We start from the raw sequence: 23777 nt of genomic DNA, 5'->3' as shown, positions 1-23777 counted from the left end.
CAAGTCATCTTTAAATATCACGAATTACTATTTTTTTTAAATTACAGAACTATAATCACACATTATATATATTTTTTCATTTATTTTATTAAAAAAAGCAGTGTTAAAATATTTGACATAGAAATTTTTTTTTTTTTTAGTTTTTTGCCTTTTTTATTACGAAATGGCTGAGACAAAAACAATAAGCGTTTTGAAATAATCAGCACTGCTAGCCATTGCAGAACTTAATATATATATTTAACAAGGTATAAATAACTTATATAATAAAAGAAGAATAACATATTGCACTATATCATCTTGTATGCGATCTTAACCTTACGTGTAAACAACACACATTTAAGATATACTTAATTTACCGCCTGAAAGTGGCTTTATGAATTATAGGTGGGCGTCCATAACAACGCTTAACATATCTAAATAATAAATAAGCTCGAATTTCTACTAATAGCACCTTTATAATATAGGCCAAGCTAAAGACAATAAACTACTATATTTCATTCATTAAAGCTAATATTTTCTATATTTTGCCAAAATAAAGCGAACATTTGGTCTTATTGGAATAATTACTGGCATGACGTCATAAATTATGCATTTTAAATGAGATACATTTTCGGAATTAATTATTCAGGATATGGCAAAAATAGACAAGATTTACATACATGTGGACATTTAAATGTATGCTGTATAATGCGATATTCGCTCTTTTCATTTATATCTTGTTTTTGTAAATTATCACCATTGATAATAACATTGAAATCTATAGTTCAAATACTATAACATTTCAAGCATTAACCATACACAGGCACAAAGCGTCCACTAATAAAAAATAAAATTACATTATAAATTACATAATAAATATTATAAGATGCATTAAGATATCAAGCGCTTCCCATACTGGAAAAACAACATTATATAACCTGGATTAGACGAATGTAGCTTGATATAAAAAAACATAAATTATAACAATAAAAAATCATAAATATGGAAGTCTTGCCTGATTATTTCCGTTTACCACGTAAATATAACTATATATATTATAATGTTATAAATCAATGAATGTCTGGAGATTATACTGTCAAACGATATCCGATATGACTGGCGTGCGTACAACAATATTACTGTTCATCAAGGTACAAATATTGTATTATACGCTTATAGTCTAATACGAGGTAGCGACGGTGGTAATGTTAATGCTATAATTATAGATACTGACCGTGTACGAACACTTTCGCGCTATATCATAACTCGTCAGTGTCACATCCAGGATTTTTGTAAATAAGGTGGTGGGGGCAGAGGGCCTAATAATTGTAAAGTGTTAAACCTAACTTTTTAATCTTTTGCATTGCGAACTGTTAAGATAATTCTTAATTATTATTTTGCATTTTGTTTTTATACGAGTTATTAAACTTGGCCTCCTAATCCGAAATAAACGCGTATACCTGCGTAAATTTGGATATTGTTTTTTTTTTTTGTGTATCTCAAAAGTAATTATTTTCTAACCGGCTACGCAATAATTTGCGAATTAGAAATAGGTGATTGTCATTGGTTGCTGTGGCTTTGCGCGCACTAAATCAAAGACGATAAATATCAAAGGCCTGACCCTGTCTTGAACACTAAAACCCTGTTTGAGCTCGCTTAGCGCTACAACCGACTTGTATTTACCCTGCAAAAAATCGAGTGCGTGCTTTTTGGAATGAATAATATGTTCACAACTTGAATATAACAGGCAGAACAATAAATATCTTAAAATAAATAATATAAATATGATAAATACATTCAAAAACATTTGGATGGACTAATATTTAGAATAAAATTTGTTCTCATGACGTCATTGCCTCTGACCACTTAAGGCAAGCTTATGAATCCAATAATAAATAGTTAATAAATTACCATAAATATTAAATAACATTTTAAATAGATCTTTGGTATTCAGCTGAGATGAATTAAACAATATTGTTCTTTTTAACTTTTTTCATTCGTTCTAAAGTTTCAAACTTTACCCCTTTCCTCATAGATCATTTCTATTGCAATAGCGCCGAACTGTAGAGGGGGCCTACCGTTCACAGGATGTGACGTTAACCACTGCGTGCGCGTGAGAGCCTGTTGATATCGCTTGATAGAACGGGAGAGTAATGCGCAAGCTCCCGTAAAACAATAAGGTCTCGTCTGTTGATTTCCTCGTCATCAGCATTCGGGCTAAATATCAGAGTTGACGTCACTGGTGTTTGGTTGATGCCGACCAAATTTTCTATATCCATCTGAAAAATATGATGTAAGTGACAAATAAGATAATATAATAATGATAATTTCTTTAATTAAATAATGAATACAATATAAATCAACAAGTATACATCATACATTTTGATAATTACTTGTGTAAATATGCAAATTCAATGCGAATGAACTCATTTTACCCGCACCTGACTATTGTTAAATGCACTATTTAAAAAAAAAATCTATTTTATTAAGTACTGCACCGGAAATAATTATGACCTACCTAATGATGTAATTCAATATTACTAACAGTCATATTGGGAAAAAACTAATAACATAAAATCCGGGTTATTGAAATTAAGGTATACTTTAACAATATGAATAATGCATACTCATTAAAATGAGGTGTTAATGAAGCTTAATAATATTAAAAGTAATCCTCTCGGTCGTTATTCCTTCACGCGATAAATAGATTTAAAGATGAAATTTAATAAAGCGAGGGCTTTGTGCAGATACAGTTTCCATACAGGCGTCAAGAATCGTATCTCATCATCATGTATATTGATTACATCATCTTGTAACTGGGTTTAAACAATTAGGCTCTAATTATTTTGGGACACCCCTTGTTCAGAGGATACCCCTGATCAGTGGACACGCCTATTTAGAGGGCACTCCTATTTAAGAGGACACTGAGTTTTTCGTGAAACGACTAAGGAGCAATGTATTTTATTTTAACACGTTCAACCCATATTCACGGGAGAAGGTACCATTGTTTTGTGCAAATGAATGAATCAAATTATGAATCATTAATTAACATTCATTTTAATTCGCGCTTTAAAATGTTAAAAGTTGTCATTATTTATATATTTATTTTAATATAGGCCTATTGTTATTATTATTAATATTTGTTATTGACAATCTTTCGTTTAAAGTGAGTGACGAGACCATGGGGCCAATGAATAAATGAAAAGGGTTGCGATTTATCTGTAGGACGTCCCCTATAGTATCGAAACTATGTCAGCATTCCAGTTTTTATCCATCCATGTTCGGTACATAACCTGCGGTTTATTTACCGTAATCTGTTTGTTTTTTAAACGCTTCTTCTTCAACCACATGTATTACCAACAATTAGGCCTAATTATAGATATCTACGTCTACCACAAAAGGAAATAGTGGCTTATTGCATAAGCGTAGGTTATCATTTGTAATCGCCATCCCTGATGTTTTCCTGGAGTGGGAATTTTATCACATTCTAAGGCCTGCTAATTTGTGCGTTACTATGTATACAATTTAATGCAATTTCAAAATGTTTTTAATAGGTGAAAATCAAAGCCATCCCGTTCATTTAGCCTAGAGCAACTCTTGCATCTTTTCATGGAGGAATATATAGTCAATGTCAGATATTGCTTAATCGGAAATGCCATGGCAGGGTGGGAACCCTCGTTGACAAACAAAATTCCGTCAAAATGACGACAGATCCGCATTCCACTAATTTGCCCAAGAAACACGACACTGCTTATAATACTTGGCTAATCCGACTCAAATACCACCATCAGAATAATTACCTTTGAGTCAGTGTTATTTAATAAGGTATAATTTATAAAGACATTTTGCAATCATTGTTTTCTATAATCTAGGATTTTTAGATAATTTTTTTGTTTTTGAACGGTTGGTGGGTTGATCTATTAGTCAACCGAGAGAGCACGTGTGAAAAGCAAATTATTATTACGTTGAAGATGGACCTTGTTATCCCACGTATATTGCATAACGAACATAACCTTTAATAAACGCTATAGATAACAATAATATATACATGTATGAAAATATTAAAATTATTAGTTTAATAAACTAACGGATAATTGATCTAGTATAAGCCCAGTGACCAGTGACATAGACCTAATACTCTCTAGGCCGGTGTGGCAGAAACGTTACGTGATTATAACAAGAACTCGGCGCTGGGCTCGGCGTTCCACTTCCGTTTACTGAGTGATGTGGGGTTCTATTTAGAGGCCTGGTGTTTTTTGCGATGATGTCATTGTAGCTAATTCGACGACCGATGCTGCAAACTGACAGAGTTGTCGTAATCGGCTTGAATTCTATTTCACAATTGCTGACTCATTATACTAACATTTTTATTGTTTTGATTTTATATGGATGACCTCTTCCAGAGACTAGTTAATATACTTGTTGTTACTAGTTTTATGGAATTTATTATTACGCTGAGTGCATATTTTAAATTGCTAAAATTGTAGGGGTAGAACGGAAATGTTTGTATTGTGTTGTATTTTTGTTATTAATTAGGCGTTATAGAAAGTTTTTATATACCCTGCATGGGGTGTCAAAAGTGGAAGTAAAACGTTACACCCTTTGATGGAAAGAAAGGAATGAAAAGCGTGGGCAAAATTATTTATATAAATCATGTTTATGTTTTATTATAGCAATTTATTATATGAATTTAACGGAAAATAACAACCTCTAAACCACCCGGTGAATTGCCCCGTGTGGGATGATTAAAGAATTTTTAATTGAATTGAATTGAATGTCGAGTATTGTATTTTGGAGGAAAATCTCCATGGGTTTTTAATTCAATCAATCATTTATGTATCTTTATTATTTAAAAAAAAAATGATTTGGTTTACATTACAGAAATGTTGATATAAAAAGTGTGGCTGCTACAATCGACGTTTATATTGGCTTCTTTTTTTATTATTTATGTTCGACAATATTAAACATCACCGAACTATACAAGTATTTTATTGCGTTTTACTGAGCGACAGTGCATACAATACAACTATTGTTATTAGAACTAGAATAAACGAACTATTGAGTTCATCCTGAATTGCATGATAGGTGGTCAGTGATATTATGAATTTTGGTTGTTTGACGTCGCGTACTAATCGTGATACGGATCTGGATGAGAAATTCAATCCGAATTTACTGTAGTAGTTTCATTTGGACGATTTAATCAAATACCACTTAAGATATTTCTATAATTAAGCCATGATACATCTAAGACATTAAGATTACGCACGGATCTTTACTCCATTAATTTGATATCCTTTTCGTACTATAAATACAAAAACTGGACTAAATCACGGCTTTGTGACGACGTGTTGACTAGTTAGCGCCCGTGTGTATTCATAGAGTGGGATATGCTAACGCTAAGATACTACGATTTGTTTTAAAGATGGGGACTAATTAATTATTGACCATAGAGTGAAATATTTCACTCTTTTCTCTATTTTTATTGGACGTTTAATTGTTCAGTCTATGATTATTAGTCGTAATACTTCAACCTGTTAGGCAGTGCCGCAGTAGTGGATTTAACCAATCGGTGTTGAGGAAGGTTATGAAGTCATACGTCAGATTATAAATAATCATACGTCAGAGACTATCAACGCGCGCGTTCAAATTGTGATATTGATGCATATTAATAATATAGTCATATGATGATACTGTAGAACCCTTAAGAAGACGCATTTGAGACCAAAAGTGTCCCCTTAATAGGACGTGTCTCTTGATAGGGGTTGGTCGTATATTGTTAAACATCTTTGCTCCTCGTTCGGTTCATGGTAAGTGTCCCCTTAATAGGATTATTCCAAATTAGGAAGAGAAATTTTCAAATTTTCATGGAGAAATAAGTTAACTTATTTCTCCATGGTTTAACTAATTATACATTAAAATGAAATGATTGTGTACTCACTATATGTTGCAATCCTGCTATCAAGGTGTTTAGTTTTGATCGAATTGCTCGAAAGTTTGTTCTAAAACTATGTGAACCAGAGTACGTTTGTTCATCGGCTTCCATATATCTTAATGCACGTTCAAATATTAATAGATTTGAAACATGAGTTTCAAGGACATCTGCTTCCTGGTAACAAAGCAAGAAAAACAAATTCATTATAAATGGAGCGGTGTATAAAAAACAATTATTTTAAGCTTCTTTATTATGTCATCGGATGCGTTCCATAGTCAATTAACTATAAGTGACGTAAGTTATTTTGCAGCAAATGGTACCAGAAATAGGTAAAAAGTTATTTTAGAAAATTCGTAAGTCTTTTTTTAGAATTTGGGATAAGATTTAATACCCTGTTTTCATGCAAGTGTAGTAAACACTGCATGTGAAGATGAAATAACTTGCCGTTCTGGAAATTCTAAACAGGCCTAAAAAGTCTTTTTTTTTAAGGAGTAATTTTGACAGATTAATACTTAATAGTATTTATTCAAGAATTAATTACTTGTTGTTTAATAACACAATATAATTTAGGGAACATGACAAATTTATTATTTTCCCTTCTTGGTATAAGACCTGTAATTTAAATAATTGTTAATGATAATCAACCAAAATCATAACAATCTTGTCAAGTAGTATACTGATATATTTTTAACAAAAGTACCGGATTGAAAAACTGTTAGGTCGTGGGAAAACCATTAAAAGGAATAGTGCAATAATATGCCTCTAATTTGAACTGCTGAACAGAAATTTACTGTTTGTAAAGATTAAAGATATGTTACATTGTTTGATGTTTACTTCTACTCGTCAGTAATTTGGTAATTCCCAAATGTATTTAATAACAATACATAAATGATTTCACATTAGTGCAGAGACAGTGGACATGCTCGTACTGAAATCATTTCCCTTGTAATAAGACATGGCTCGTACATTACGTCATTTCTATATGTATTGTCTTGTTTGTCTGCATTCAATGACTGAAAGTTGTGCTATATAGTTAAGAATTAATCTATATAATAAGTCCGTAATTACTATTAGACCTATCATTACATTATGTATTAAAAAAAATATAAGCATTATATTCTCAATAACTGGTGAATATATTTTGCCGCAAATAGGATCCCCACCTTCCCTAATTTCCCTTCTCCTTACCTCCCTCACTTCTCTACTCCTTCATCCTCCCTCCCTTTCCCTCCTTTCTCTCTCACCTTCCCTCCTTCATCCTCCTTCCCCTTCCCTTTTTCATCCTCCCTCCCCTTCCCTTTTTATCCTCTCTCACCTACCCTCCTTCATCCTCCCTGCCCTTTCCTTCTTCTTCTCCTCTTCCCTCATTCTTCTCCCTTTCTCACCTTCTTCTCTCCTCTTCCCTCCTTCATCCCTTTACAGTAATGACCAATTACTAAATACTATGGCGACTTAGTACTAGCGTATATCTAGACAGATTTAAAGTATCATAATATCGATTTGTCTACTTACACTTGCAGCGTGCCTTTGTGCGTATGTCCAACTTAAATGATTCGGAAGACCAGTCAAATACCAATTGGAACTCATGGTATGGCCAACCCGTAACGTTTCCTATAAATAAAATATAACACTGTTATCGAGTGCTTAATACAATTATTCCATAAAATATATAATATTTGTTGCACTGTTAAGGTCAACGGATAGATAAAACAGACCAGTTAGCCGTCTGATGGGAAAGTCTAGGTCATAAATGATTAGGCTGTTGAAAATTCGAATCAGACAACAGCTTATTAAGTACTATCTGTTAAAATAACATAAAACGTGTTGAATTAATGTCGAGCATCCGACAGCCTAACGCACCGGTGCGCCTTCAACCTAGCCCAGTGGAGAAGAACCGCGGGAGAGTCCCGACCTGTCTACTATCATAAGCGTGGTCTTCGTACATTTTTACCCGCAATTCTGGAAACAAGCCAAGAAACTTGACGAGTATATATGACACATACATACAAAAAAATCACTTTGATTACGGGAAATAATTGCTTGAATACTAACAATGATGATATTTCTATTATCCGGACTGATCTTTTTTTTTCTAAACTTGTCGGTTGGATAGGAAAGGACATCCGGCAATACAAAATGATAATACTGCCAAATACAAGATTACAATGAAATCTAGTTAACATTTAAAGCCAGTCATTCATGTGTCCCAAATTTTTATTACTACGGATAACTAGTGAACAATCAATTGAATGAATTTCTGCTACCCGTTGAATAGTTTGCAAAGGTAATTCGGGTTCACACATAATCCATTGGATTTTATAACAATTTTATGGGTATGAAGTAATCAAAACAAAAATAACCCCTTTTAAAATTTCTACTGTTTACAAACATCAACCTTGGAATTATTTTTAACATATACTTATAGTATAGATATATGCATAATAGTATGTAGTAAATAATATTACCAGGCCTACAACTTTACTATCAGATGAGCCTGGACTACAGTAGTTTTGCTTCGATCTTTTACAAAATTCTCGTGTACCTCATTTCTGACACTCCCTAGCCTTCATTCTAAGATTAATTTTAAAGCCCAACCATAAGGACACCAATTTGTTTTTACAAGTTGAATAATTCAATAATTGCAGTGCCTTTCTTTCCCAAATTCTATGTCTGTTGAATTTGGCTACCAAACTTCCAAACTTTTAAGTAGTTGCAATATTAACGTTAGACCTCCTGGTAAATATACGCTCATTATGTGTTACGTTATGCATGCAAAATTTGACAATGACAACAATATTTTATGCAACAAAACAGATACATTTACATATAGATACATGGATTTGAAGATACATGGATTTGAACTTACAAACTGACTATATGTCGAAAATGTCTCCCGAAACATGTGCATTGTCTCTTCCCGCATCGCCGAATATAAATGGGACACAGTTAACGTTGGAGCAGACTTTGCCAATTGTATAACTATACTAAACAATATCATAACTATATAGACAAAGAAAAAGAAAATAGAAAGATAAAAGTAAAAATGCGCTATAATATATACAAAAATGCAAAGAAAATTAGAAATGTTAGTGAATCTTGGGAAAAAAGTTAATTTCTTGTATAAAAGGAGAAAAGTTATATATGGCACAATTCACAGCATGCGCTGTTAAATTTAGTCTGTGAGATTACGAGATCAACCAGGTACTTAACCTAACATATCAAAGATGTCATAAGAAAATAAATAAGCAAACAATAATACGAAACAATGTTATATTGCTACTTACAAATAAAACGTCGAATACTACTTAATATCAGAGCCATAACCAGTAATTTCAAGTGTTTCCGACTGTCGTATATTCCTTGTCCTTAATTACTCTTTTATTTGCCGAAAATGATATCCGTATGATATACACGCTTCTGATTCTGCTTGTATGAGTTAACTCAGCAGCTATGGTTTTAAAACCATTTATATACGTCGGCAAAAATCATTGGTCAACGATCCGAGCGTCGTGATTGGCCAGTTCCCTGTAAACGTCACCTCCTCCAGAAACTTCATTGCTGTGATCGAACGTTTTGATTGACTGGCAAGACAGAAAGATACATATTCAATCAATTATGAATTTCATTTACAAATGTGTTTGAAAAACAATAAGCGGTTATTCTGGTTAGTTAAGAATATGCAATACAAAATAATTTCTAACATTAAAGGTCAATAAAACACGTTTATTAAATAATAATGATAATGGTTAAGGCCTGATTTCTACTGACGCTTATGGTGTATCTCTGGATAATCCCTCCGCCCACTAATCGCTCTGATAGGTTATTGCAATTAGTACCACATCATACAAGAAAAGGTGTGAACATGAAATTTATAGCCATTTCATTAGAATATGTCCTCTGTTCATTTGTTTCTAAGCACAGGAAGTCTTTGAAAATAAAGTATTCGGATTATTGATGTTAATTTTACATCGTAATGTCATTCATCTATGTTAATTATAATGTCTTTATAATTAGTACGTGTTTGGGGTTTTTACGCTGAAGATAGGAGAAAATGGAAATTGCTATGTTTTATGTGGGTTTATGTTACGAATAGTTGACTGGCTCAGTGATTATATAAAAAATATAACAGTTTCAATTAAAAAATAGTGTTTACTGAAAGCCCTTATTCCAATGCACTAGCAGTCGGGAATAATTAATTTAATTAATTAGATCATGTGAGAATTATTATTGGTATAGTTTATTTATTTATATCTTTTAGTCTGTCTGTTAGTGTGACCTGTCTGTTAAGTGACTTCTGTTTGTTAGTGTGACTTCTGTCTCTTAGTGTGAATTATGCTTGTTAGTATGACTTCTGTTTGTTAGTATGACTTCTGTTTGTTAGTGTGACTTCTGTTAGTGTGACTTCTGTTTGCTAGTGTGACTTATGTCTGTTAGTGTGACTTCTGTCTCTCAGTGTGACTTCTGTCTCTTGGTGTGACTTCTGTCTCTTGGTGTTAATTATGCTTGTTAATATGACTTATGTTTGTTAGTGTGACTTATGCTTATTAGTGTGACTTCTGGTCCATCATAGAATATGTTGGAAATTCATTTTTCAAACGGCGTACTTACAAAATACATAGGCCTATGGTTAGTTTGTGTGACTGTTATTGTTATTATAACATAATATTTAGGCCAATAAGATACATAAATAAAATAAAACAAACAATATGGCCGTATGGTTTTCCATTGGAATCAAGTTTTTTGTCCTATTGATATAACATTAACGAGGTCACGGAGCAAGATAGTTAGAGCACCTTATAATTTGATTTGATGTTCTCGTTCCATTTAATTCCCATGTATGAAACACAACGCCAAGTTCCAAGTTAAACGAATCAGGTTTTATTGCAATACTAGTCCTAAGTTATTAGTACGATTATAGCTTGAGTCGATAGATTACTTTTACGACGCACTAGGGCAGGACCAGAAATACGCTCGTTACATATTTCTATAAATTATCAAACCAATAACAAAAATGGATACCTGAAATTTGTTCTAAGGCATACCAACCTACTTGAGGTAATATTCTATAATTCTTCAGTGACATAACGACGATCAAATTATGAAAATTGGTTAATGAATGTCATTACATTGAAGGCGTTTAATTAGATCACGCATTAAGCCTATGTCGTATTTTTATTACCCTTTCGATGAAACCATTTAAAAAATTAGATTTTAAACTCAAAGGTTAATTTTGTTTCTTAATATGGATGGATAATTATTAGGCCTATCAATAATTTACATTTTCATGAATTATTTGAACAACAGAGGTCTTACCTTAAAAAAAACAGATACGAATGTCTTGTAAATTAAATCCGCACGTCTTTTAAGCTACAAGCTGTAAGTTGTTGGTTCCCTAGGCCTATGTTCGTAGTGTGTTAAGTTACGTTTGCCCTATTCCATTGTATGTACTTGTGTTGTAATTTGTCTGGACTAGTCTAAATGGGTTTTGTTGTTGCGTGCGGTAGCCTAAATTATTGATTTGTTTATTAGGAAGCAGTTTGTTAAAATAAAGGCTGAATTATATGATTGAAAGAGTTATTGAATTATAAAAATAGTGTGACCAATATTAATTCCAGTAATCCCCATTTATATAATGTAATAATACTACATATGTTTTAAACGTGTTAAAAATATAATCTCCGCTGTAAATCTTGAGATAACTGTGAATTATTAAACCTATAGTTACCGGTAACCACATGTTAAAAAATGCTAATAATAAATACAAATTAATGTATAAATCGATCAGTACAAATAAACTATGCTATCAACACCCGATGAAAATAAATATGTGACGTCACAAACCAACATAAAATGATAATTCTCTGGCATTTCATAGAAAAAATGTTGTCCATTATAAAAATACATCACATCATTATAGGGGCCTATAAACCAAATATGTTAAATGTGTTAATAGGGTGTATTATTAAGCAATGTGACGTATTATATTTAAATAATACAATCAGAAATGTAAATTTATGAGGGATGCAACTTAAGTACTCAATTATATTGTGATTATCATAATTAAGCTTATCAGGATTGTCTTTACTCGGAACTTAAGTGGTAAATATTCAAAATCGTTGAAATTCATTCATTTGCTATTAGGCCTATATATAAAATCGTATAGTTATAAGATGTGCTCCTAAAATCCGATAATTTGAATTTTAAATACTATTTGACACTTGCAACACAACGTAGATTATCAACAGCAAAAAATGAATTAAATACACGGGGATGTCGAAATATATCCGTTTTTAGTACTCCAAAATCAAAGATTTACTTATAATACGATCTTTTTGACAGAATAACAATTATTATTATTTTGTATTTTCTTGAGAAATAATTTTTTTAATTTAATTTTGGTGATTTTATTTTTTTTCAATTTTTCTGTTACATTACCAAAACAATCTGGTTTCCATTTTCTTTTAACGTTAAATAACCATATTTTGAATAGTTGGCAGTCAACTTTTACAAAGGCCTATAACCGTAAAAAGAGATGTATCTTTAAATTACTTTAATCGTGTTTTTCAGTATTCATGATATGCAGTAGACGTTATTTTCGTTAAAATTGCCTATTTATATTGATGATACATTACTAAATGTGTGAATATTTAAAAACGATTATTTAGACTCATTAATAGGCCTATTATAAAAATCCCAGCTATGTGAGCTGAACTAGAATTACATTGTTTGATTGTCAGACACAGAATGTTAGAATTGATAATATCGCCCAAACATCACGACTGATTTACAGGCATACAAACATAGTATGTTGATATGTATAGTGTTTTGTTAATTTAATATAAGAACGTAATACCCTATACATCAACTGTATAACATAAGTTTCAAGTAGCTAGGCCTATTATTTTGTCGATGCCGAAAAAGGAACCGAAATCCGTCCGACCAAAAGGGTTTTACCGCATGGTATAAACACTGTTGTGTATACATTTTATGTCAATCCTATTGCGGGCCCTTTGAAAAACAATTGCATTTATTTTACCAAAGACAAAAAAGTTTAAGTAGAGACTTAACTTTAAGTAATTAGAACTAAAGTTTTTGTTTAGTCCATCGTAATTATCAGAGTTTACGGAATTTCAAGAAATACCGTTAAATAGGCTTAAACTAAATCGATGATCTTTTAATTTATACATTGTAGAATTCTGTTGCGCAATCGGAATTCCATAGGGATAATGACCTTGTCGGAAAACTCTAATTAAACCTAAAGGACAATTAGTAAGATAATTATAGTTATGTAGAATTGTCAAGCAAGTCTACCGATTGTGTGAGTGTATTAGTCATGGGGGTTTAATCGTAGCGAAAGGTAGTTCCCATCCTACTTAACAATGCAGGTGTGATTCGGTCTTTCTGTAGCTTCTTATCTAATACTTCCGATCTACTTGTCATACTTTAGGCCCGGCATGTTGGTCTTTTATGCGGCCTAGAGGTTATTACGCTCTACCATGTTTTCACCAAGTTATTAATCTCCCAAGAAAACTTCTAAATTAACAACTTCCTTTAAAAACCGTTAGTTTTATTGGTTGATTTTAGGCACGTATATGTAAGCCAGTCGAGATGATGGTGTCTAATTGCATGTTTCTGCCATACCCTGTCTGATGAGATAGAAGATTTGCGGCTCCATAGACCAATCCCTATTTTCTAAACAGAAAACACGTTCGTGTTTTATTCAGTAGGCGACGGTAATGACGGGATTTGTAAAGTGGCATTTAAAAATGAATTTACTACAACAAAGATGTCTGTTCTTTGAAAAATAAAGATAATTGGACAATTATAAATTCAATAGCTTTATTTATGATAAATAGTAAAATGTTTATTAATGCTGAGATTTCTTTATGAATTTTGAAAAAATTGGGGTTTTTTTCAAATATTTGTTATTTTAATTTATACATTATATCACCAATAAATAAAAGAACAAAATTTACAAAAAAAGAGGTTTGCAACAGATTCAGATTTTAAAAACAAAAACAAACAAACCCGTTTTATTATTTAATTAGCTTCAATTATTTTCACATGGTAACGGTTATTTGTTTATGATTGAAAAAGCATAACAATAATTATAAGAAACTTAATATTTATATTTATCATAAAACATAAGGATCCTTTCACACTTATAGTATGATCCTGACATCAATGTTCATATGTTAATGTATCGTGTTTTTTTTATCAGTATGAAATAGGCCTAAATGTGTTATGAAAATATAGGAATTATCAAAATCCGAGGAAGAAAAATTTGCTGTTGTTTATAACGAAAAGTGTACGATTTTAATTTTAGTCACGGTTCTTGTTACCCACATTCAGAATGCGCATAATATTGTTGTGCACCGGTCATTAACTTTTTGTTACCCAAAAATAATTTAATCATAGCATTTTATGATTTTTTTTTCAGTAATAATACAAGGCCTATTGATGGTGACTTGATGGTGACTGTGCTGAACTTTCATCCCCAGTAAATTATGTAACGAAAGAAAGACAAAAGAGACGGTTCAGACAAAAAGGTAAAATACTTTTAATTAATCATTATTTTTGTTTCATATGATTCATCATTATCTACCTTGACCTGGTAATTTAAGTCTTGTCAAGAACTAAGGGGGCGTGATAAGGAAGGACATACAACCACACCACCATCTGAAAACAAAATCACTTCCGGTCGGAATAAAAATTATGATTTACCTATTACATAAAAATAAAATGTATTATAAATGTTTAATCACCAACGAAGAGTCTAGCCAGAAAAAAGATTTGTCGGGACAGGTGGGTTGATTCGGTTATCTTCGTTATCGAGCTCGGGTAATCCTCGGAAGTATAGCTCGGTTGACGTTTCATCGGGCTTTCGGCGAAACTACACAACTCGACTCTTCTTACAATGAATACAAATTATTGCCAAGGGCAATGTAACCACCAAATATGGTAAATGTATATTCACCTCTGAACTTCTCAAGTAACTATTAAGCTCCCAAAGTGCTTAGGTTCAACTACAACACACGTGTTACCAATCAGGTTGTAAATCAAACCATAGCTCACAACAATAATAAAACAAACTCACTCTTTACAGCTATTTGGTGACTCTTGTCTGCCTAATTTGTTTTTGTTTATTGTGATATTTTATCAATGGTGCAACGGATACTTAAACACAGCGTAGTAAATATTAACTGTGACGTATTCTTTCAACAAGTTATGTTTCAGGCTCAACGTATTTTCTCTTAAAAATTAAGATTGAAAATAAATGGCACCCCTCTGTCCTATAAAAAAACACGTAAGCCTCTCAACAGGCCTACATTGTGTGTATGTATTTGTGGTCGGATAATACATAAATAAATGTTGCAATTACCTCTGTCTAGTATTGAGTAAAATAAACAAATAGGCCTATAATAATTTGACAGCACTGCTAATAAATAAAATTGCACCTCTCTTTTTAATGAGCATAGACTTAATAAGTGAATTTAATTATATTATGATTTTAATATTATGAATTAATAAACACATTTGAAATTATCATAGTATAATGTTTATGATTAATAACTGCAATGACAGCTTTCACAGCAATAATATGTTCTCGCAGAAAGAAATTATATTAACAAAAATAATGTAATTTGTAACCTGAGAATGTGTGCAATTAAGCAATGTTCGTTAGACTTAATTGCTAATTCTTTTTCTTTTTTGGGTTAAGTTATTTTCTCTTTTGTAAATACAAATGAAACGTTTTGTTCGACTGTACTTTAAACGTCATCATTACAGAACATCAATAAAGTTCCAATATTGAAAACATAAGTTTCTAATAATAAAGTAGAACGGAAGACCAATGTGGTAAATTCACCGACAATAGTAGGTATATTTAGAACGGTAAAGTATAGGCCAAACGTAGGACGTATTTGCAATGATCCGTGACTTTTGGTAAAACTGTAGTACAAGAGTTCTGTACTGCATGTCTGTATAATTGGTCCACTGCGAATCAAAATAGTGCTACGAATTAACGAATTGTGTTTGCTCAGTGGTAACAATGTTTTGCTCCCTTAGATTTTAATTTTAGATTCGTTGATCAGTTTACAAATGTCCCATGGGATTATGATTGAAAATAAACAGGTAATTGATTTCGGAAGACTTAAGCCTAAAAATATTAGTTTTGATAGTAAATTTGAAAGCTAAAATTGGTAATTTAATAGTAATAGACCTAAATACTTTTGTAATCTGTTTTGCATAGTCTGATACCATTAATAATTTGGTTACATCTAAATTATGTTATAATTGGAAAGCTAGTCTGATAATTTTAAACTCAATACATAAAAATACTAGTAGACTATGTAAAACATAATATTAATTTATAATAATAATAATAATAATAATTAATAACTTCTACGGTACCGACAGTAGGCTACAAATTCATTGATTTATTGTATGACCTAGTTTTAAAAATCAAATTTAATATTGATAATGTACCTGTTCAAATGTCTTTTGAACTGTATATTGATTTTTAATTTTATGTATAGTTAAGTTCTTCTGAGACCACAGACATTTCATGTTATGGTGACTCTGTTGCTTTTGGGGTCCCAGGCCATGATGTCGAATAAATAAAAAAATGAAATGAAATGATATTAATAATAAAAGTAGTAATAATTATAAGCCTGAGTTTTAGATACTATGCAATAGGATGGATAGACCCTGTGTGGTACGGGTATTTGTTTGTTTGTTGATTAGGTTACTGGTAATATAACTACTTGTTCTTTATTGTTAGTTCTGTTTGTTATTTCATAAAATTGAAAGGGAAATAATAATCTTATTTTATAATTTCCCATTCGTTTCCAGCTATTCGCTCCATTTCGCCAGCGGGCCAATTAACTGTTTTGAGCTTCCGTAATAACCACTCTGTTTGTGTGGACACATTTATAAATACATCGTATTACCGAAAATAAGTCTAGGCACCGTAAGCTACCAGATAGATTACTAAAAATAAAATACATATTATTCGGAGAGTTCAAATTGAAATATTATCCAAGAATATCGCTCATGTGTATTTTGGTCTTCGACTATTGTTGTGTTAAGCAACATGCTTTGGGAATTCGAGGGTGGCAGTTTATAAGAGATATCAGAATCGAAATTCGACCGTTTCCCTAATTTACACTGTTTCTTCAGCACTATTTTGTAGAAACTGTCTACCAAATTTAATCATGTAAGTTGGTTATATTTTATTTTCATCTCTGTAATTTGGTATAGACTGAAAAAACACAAATTTAAGTACTATTTATAATGATGTCTTCTAATTAGCTTGAATAATAAGTGTATAGCTCAAAATGTTGCGATTGGACAAGGATTGCGAAATTCCCAAAACACAAATTTAAGAATTTAAAATGATGTCATTTAATTGGCTTGAGTGTATAGCTCAAAATGTTGCGATTGGACAAGGATTGTGAACGATGTTAGTCTATATTTTAGTATTTAATTCAGGTCAATACAACAATGTATTAATGGAATTTTCATATTCATAATCATTTAGCTTTTATGTCACCGTTCACCCATATATTGCATGAACCTCGACAAAATTAATTCATAAACAACAATTGTAATCTAAGAAAATGATATTTTCGACTTTGCAGGATAATTAATGACTATTTGTTAATAAACGGTAGTAGGTTGTTAATGGATTGAAAACAGATAAATCCGTGTCTCAATAATTGACGGTGAAAGAGAGTTCAAGGGGTTGTTTAGAGAGCAGACGATCTTGATGCAGACTATAACAACTGGGCGCTAACAATCAATTAATATAGTTCGCATTATTTAGTAGTCAATGCGCAATACACGTAATTCATCCGTAATTATATAACAGTATCAATTTTTTAAACTCTGAAACTTTTTTCTTGACGACATTTAATATTAAGTTACCAAAGTAGGCGATATTATTAAAGTACCGTACGTAGGCCTATAACTGTTGAGGTTTGTTTAGGCATGGAAAAATATGTTAACTAATTTTTTTCCATGATTTAGGAGACTGTAAAACAACTTGGCGCTAACAATCAATTAATATAGTTTATTTATTATTTAGTCAATGCGCAATACACGTAATTCATCCATAACTATATAATAGTATTAATTGTTTAAACTCTGAAACTTTTTTTCTTGAGGACATTTGATATTACTATACTTGTTGAATAGGTTTGTTTAGTGGACTGTAAACGACTGGGCGGTAACAAGCAATCATTGGTTCGCATTATCTTAGTTGTATCATGGAGAAATAACTTATTTCTCCATTATTGCGCAATTCAGAATGTGCAAATGTAGTAATGTGCAGTTCTTCCATAATTATAACATGATTAACGGTGGCAAGTTAAAACTGTTTTATTTTTAGGACACTTATATACTATTTACCAAATTAGGCATGTAATCGATGTTATTAAAGTACACTTGTTGAATATAGTTTTTTTTAGCAGACATTCCTGGCTTTGTGGGCTGATAATTGTACAATGCAACTACTAATGAAAAGGTTGAAATTTCTTTTGATCATTCTCTTTGATTAGCACAATCCTAGCATTTTATCACTGCATTGGAAGAATTGTCATTGAGTGTTCCAACAGATTATACCTTCTGTATTTACGTAAGTCTATTATGTACGACATTGATTACCACTGATCGTATGAATACTGAATCGGTTACTACTTGTTTCCGGTAATTACTTTGCTTTGTGTCGTTTGTTATGTTTTCCACCACCACACTTCAGTTGTCAGTCAGAACAACGCTTTTAAATAGATGGAATATCTATCCTTTCTTGTTTTGTGAATAGAGGTGCTATTGATAGTTTTGTTAGACCAATTTTGTTCCAAAACCTTTGACGATACCGGTGATGTTTGTGTTGTCATACATCCGCTGTAGTCAATTGTACATGTAGTGTTAACATAACTTAACAATCAATGTTTGAGAACAATTAACATCCCATTAAACAATTTTCACTTCCTAATGACCCGAGGGGGTTCGACGCTGACCGAAGTTTGTTAAGCGATGAACTTTCTCTAGATTCTTTGACAAGTTAGGCCGTCGAGTTCGTTCACATTAGCCCATCCGTAATCATCTCCCCACGCGGGTGGATCGGCGGTTTATGATGTCGATTACCGACCAGTAACCTACCCTCTCCATCTAGTGTTTTTCTTGCAATTTGAATCACAGCTTGATTTTCTGTTGGTAATTTATCGGTACAAAGGCCACTAACAGTTAGTAGTCAGCTCAAAATATCGCATTTCATTTATGATATGACATGTTATACCAGAATCTACCTTATTCTGTGCACTATTCATGCAAACTATAATAAATTACACAAATTGTTCCGTCTGGGCTATTTATTGGCACTTGTGTAAACCCTCAGGCGTTGAAATGAATTGATTTTCTCATACATCCAGATTGTCTACGAGATGTAACTCCTGCCGATGTTTTGTGGCACCGTTATCAATTTGAACCGCGATAGACCTAATTAGGTGCAACTTCTTCTATCGTCAAAGCAGCCGCATGACAAGGTACCATTTTCACATCGGTATTTCGTCACATTTGGCGCACCATCGACAATATTTCGGTAATTCGGTTTTCGTTTTAAGTGTTCCAACAATAATATTAGCATTAATCTAATTATAACTGAATTTCCAAGGGGCTCTTTATTTTCAATATCAACATAGACACTCTGTCCGTTTTTGCAAGGGCAGAAATAATAATACCGCAGAAATTAATAAATTAAATTAACCAAGAACAAATACCACATTATTAATTATAATATAACGATCCGGTGGAACAAATAATTATATAGACATTTATTATATCGTTTAATGCATGTTCAACAATTACATAGTGTCCTTCCTCATGTCATAATTTATGTTGGAAAATAAATATGAACAAAAATATAATATTAGGCTGCAGGATATGTTATAAGGGTTGGTCTTTTAAAAATCATTATTAGGCATAAATTCCAATTAGGCATTGAAATGTTACGTTGTCGTAACCCTGTTTACAATAAAATAAAGGGCGATCATGTGCACGGTGTTATTTATTCAGAGGGAAACACCTATGATGGACCTGGCACGGCAAAATATCAGGCATTAGGTTTTACCAACATGCCTTAAAACGTATATTATTATAACAAAGTAAACTCTCATACTTTACTAACTTTTGTTTACCATGTGTATTAATTTGTTCTATCGACGTAAAGTTTGCCAAAATTAGGACCATAGCTTCATTATACCTAAATCATTGTTAGTATAAGTCGGAATAAAAACCCATTGTTTTTATTATTTACAGCCTTTAGTCTTATATAAACACTGCTCGTAGAGATTCATGACGGAGGTAACACTGATTATATAGATTACAAAGTCAATATTTAAAAAATATATACTTTTTAATAAAATCATAATACAAACCGTTGGCCTATATTATTATTCTGTTTTGCACTGAATTAAAAACAATTTGCCAAAATAAGACATCACCCTAAATCATCATTATCTTGAGTTTTACTATCCACAGCCTAATAAATACGTCTTATATAAACACTGCTCGCAGAGTTGCATGACGTAGGTAGCACTAAACATTATATAAAGAAATCGATTAGTACGGAAAGAAAAATATGCAGTTTGAAATATTAATTTTTTTTATTACGTGATGTAAAAACGCGTTTCGCTTCTTTTTCTTCAAAGATAGTCAATATCTGAAGAGAATGTATATAGACCAGTGACGTCACTATAAGTATAAACAAACACAATTAGTAATTACAATATCATTAGACCAACTTCTAGATTGCTGGTTTTCATTTTTAGCTGAATATTTTCTGCAAAAAAAGATGAAATCAGGAAATGGTGATAAACATTTTTTGTATAGTGAAGACGGTTATCGTATATGATTATTAATTTTAATGAGAGGCATAAGTATTAATTATTGATAAATTATCATTTATGATTTAAGAGTGATTATTAATGAGTAATTAATAACAGCATTGTGTTGGTGTAAACTAAATTGTTGAAATTCTTATAAAATGAGCTTTTTTGTTATTTTTTGTTTTCGATAAACGGTATTTATTTATATATTTTTTATTCTTTTTTCTTTATTATTGTTTGGCGATGGGCAAACCTTTTTTTTTTGGATAATTATGTTTGTGTTTATTTATTTTTTTATTTTATTTTTATTTGTTATCATTATTTATGTTTTGGTAACTGCGCCTTGAGCACTCTATCTTGTAAAATGACAATTTACGATTATAGTAATTTAGTCCATCCTGTTCTATCCCATTTATTTTTTTTGGAATACGTAACACAGTTCCAGTGCTATTATCATAACATTGGGCACAACGGAAATATAGACATTTGGAAAAATGCTTTTTTCAAGGCTATTGAAACGGCAATCTAGATAAACGGAAACACCACTACAACGTTTGATTATTGATAGTGTTAATTGACGTCATAGAACGTAATATGTTGCAAATAATAATATGGAAACGCCAATATGAAAACAAAATATGTGATTATTTTTAAAACAAAATAATTGTATTTGTTTCATTTAACATACATTTATCAAAACGTATTATTTTTCATTATAAACGTGTAACCTTCTGTATATACTATATTCTAAAAATGTTTAAAAAAGACTGTTATTTAAATTAACATAGTAAATGACTGAAGGTTATGAATTATTGTTACTATTTTAGTTATATTATTTTGTATGCTCATTTTCTAAATTTAGAGAAAAAAGTTTTACACATTACCTATGCGTATCGACATTGTTTAACAGTTATATCGTATTTTTATTAGTATTCATTTATTTTAATAGCGATTCTCTAAGAAAACACAGTAGGAGCAATAAAAATAAAATATATCCGAGTGTCAACATTTGGGAAGGTTCGGGCCGTTACCACCAGGCTTTTACCGACCACTTTGCTTGGAAGTTTCTAAGGCTGACATTACCCGAAAACATAATTAAAAAAAACCAGAAAGAAACATTAATAATTCTAATTTATTCTTATATTAATAATAATGGAAATGCTAAATAGGTACATAATGAGCTCGTTTATATTATCATTAAAGTTTTTCAAACAATTTAGCGCCACAAATTAAGTCATTATGACTCATTTGGCGGATATTAGCGATGTACTTTTTGTTCGTCTGCTGAGAACAACAGTGCCACTCATTCAAGTATTCGACCAATCAGAAACGTTGACAGTGCGCACAATGACAGGAAACACCACCCAGTTGATCAGACGATATAACTGCACAGGCTAGCCATGTAATTTACATCCACGCATTAGGCCTAGCCTCACACCCCCACAAAATGTATTTTTAGAAAATATATAGATTTAATTGAAAGAGATATTAAATTACATATCTACCGGGTATCTATAATAACCGGATCAAAATAATATTCTAATCTGTGGTGGGCCTACAACTTTGATAATATTAATAATGTTATTGTACTTAATATTTTTTGGGAAGATTCCCTTTTATTGCCTCCTGATATGTTGTGTCACTACCGCACCATGATATTATTACTAATAATGTACCGTAATAGGCCTAGATATATTTATGTGGTCACAAGAAGTAAAATAGGCTAAACAGATTCTGTTCCATATTATGGGCAAAAAAAACATTTAGATTAAAAATACAGCATATATAGAAATAAACTGTCAGAGCATCTGTAAGCTCTGTCTGTACTATCAAACTTTATGTCACAAAAAATGTGATGTGGCCATATGGACATGATAACATCATCACTACTATATTGGAGCATATCACTACCATATTTGGGCACATCACATTTGTTTGTTGTCAAACTAGTTAGATAGTGTAGACAGAGCTTTAGACCTGAATATTTTTGATGAAATGTGTATGTTCATATCTGTTCCCATATCAAGGGAAGACTGAAGAACAATGCCTTTTATCTCTTTACAAACTTAAGCGTCTGTTTACACTTAAACTTATTGAAGAAGAATATCTTTTAAAATATTACGAGTATCCAATGTTTGACATCTCACTCTTTACCAATTTGCCCAATTTGATAAATGTCAATTATTGAAAATACAACTAGATGCTTTACCTATTTTAACACAATGAAAGCACTGTTATGATAATGGTTTTAAAACATTGTGTTTTATTATGCAATTACAATTACATTAAAAATAATTATTGAGTATAAATAATACTCGAGTGTCAATCAGTTAATTGATCAATAATTCAAGTTTGATATTGGACCGGTTTTTGTTGGTTTATTACGGTTTAACAATGGAAGGCATCGGTACTGGTTATTTCGCAATAACACAAATCCAGGGTGTTCGGACCTTGTAAATGATAACGTCATCTTCGGGATGTTGACTATGACGTCATTCATTAATTGGTGACTGTCCCACGTGTCACTAATCGATGTTAGTGGTCAGATAGGAAACCAATAATCTACATATCTATCGTTCTATTTTACACCTGACAAAAGACGAATTTATGGAGTAGGATGGGGAGAGGGGTTTTCAACCATGTTAACTCCTCCAATCCAATACATTTTTTTTTTGTATGTATGTATATGTTTCATATGGACAGTTTGTCTGAAATAAAGTTGAATCGGATTACCGGTAAATCACAGAATTGCTAAATGTTAAAAGTAGCAACATTGTAAGACCAAACGATAGGACCTAATGATATTATGCCTGTATAATTCTTAAGCGTAAACCTCTTGGATGTGCTATATTTTAATAGGTCATCGGTATTGATCTATGCTATACCGTTTTAAAATAAACTGACACCAATTCTTTAAAAGATGAACAAATGAATCCTTAGTTTTCATAAAAAACTTTATTGCAAAAATGTTTTTTCTG

The 23777-nt window shown here is 31.7% G+C and overlaps 1 protein-coding gene across 1 annotated transcript; it reads right to left on the bottom strand.

Moving 5' to 3' along the window:
• Nucleotides 1-1572: 1572 nt before the first annotated feature.
• Nucleotides 1573-9338, bottom strand: LOC144836806 (uncharacterized). The gene is made up of 5 exons (XM_078691672.1): nucleotides 9196-9338; nucleotides 8778-8911; nucleotides 7424-7522; nucleotides 5918-6085; nucleotides 1573-2258 (listed from the first exon to the last, which is right to left on the bottom strand). The coding sequence occupies exons 1-5, from the start codon at nucleotides 9230-9232 to the stop codon at nucleotides 2076-2078; spliced, it is 621 nt and encodes a 206-aa protein (XP_078547798.1). The 5' UTR covers nucleotides 9233-9338; the 3' UTR covers nucleotides 1573-2075.
• Nucleotides 9339-23777: the final 14439 nt, after the last annotated feature.

The sequence above is a fragment of the Antedon bifida genome, chromosome 3 (assembly GCF_963402885.1).
Source record: "Antedon bifida chromosome 3, ecAntBifi1.1, whole genome shotgun sequence".
NCBI lineage: Eukaryota > Metazoa > Echinodermata > Crinoidea > Comatulida > Antedonidae > Antedon > Antedon bifida.
This window is presented reverse-complemented; position numbering and strand designations above follow the sequence as displayed.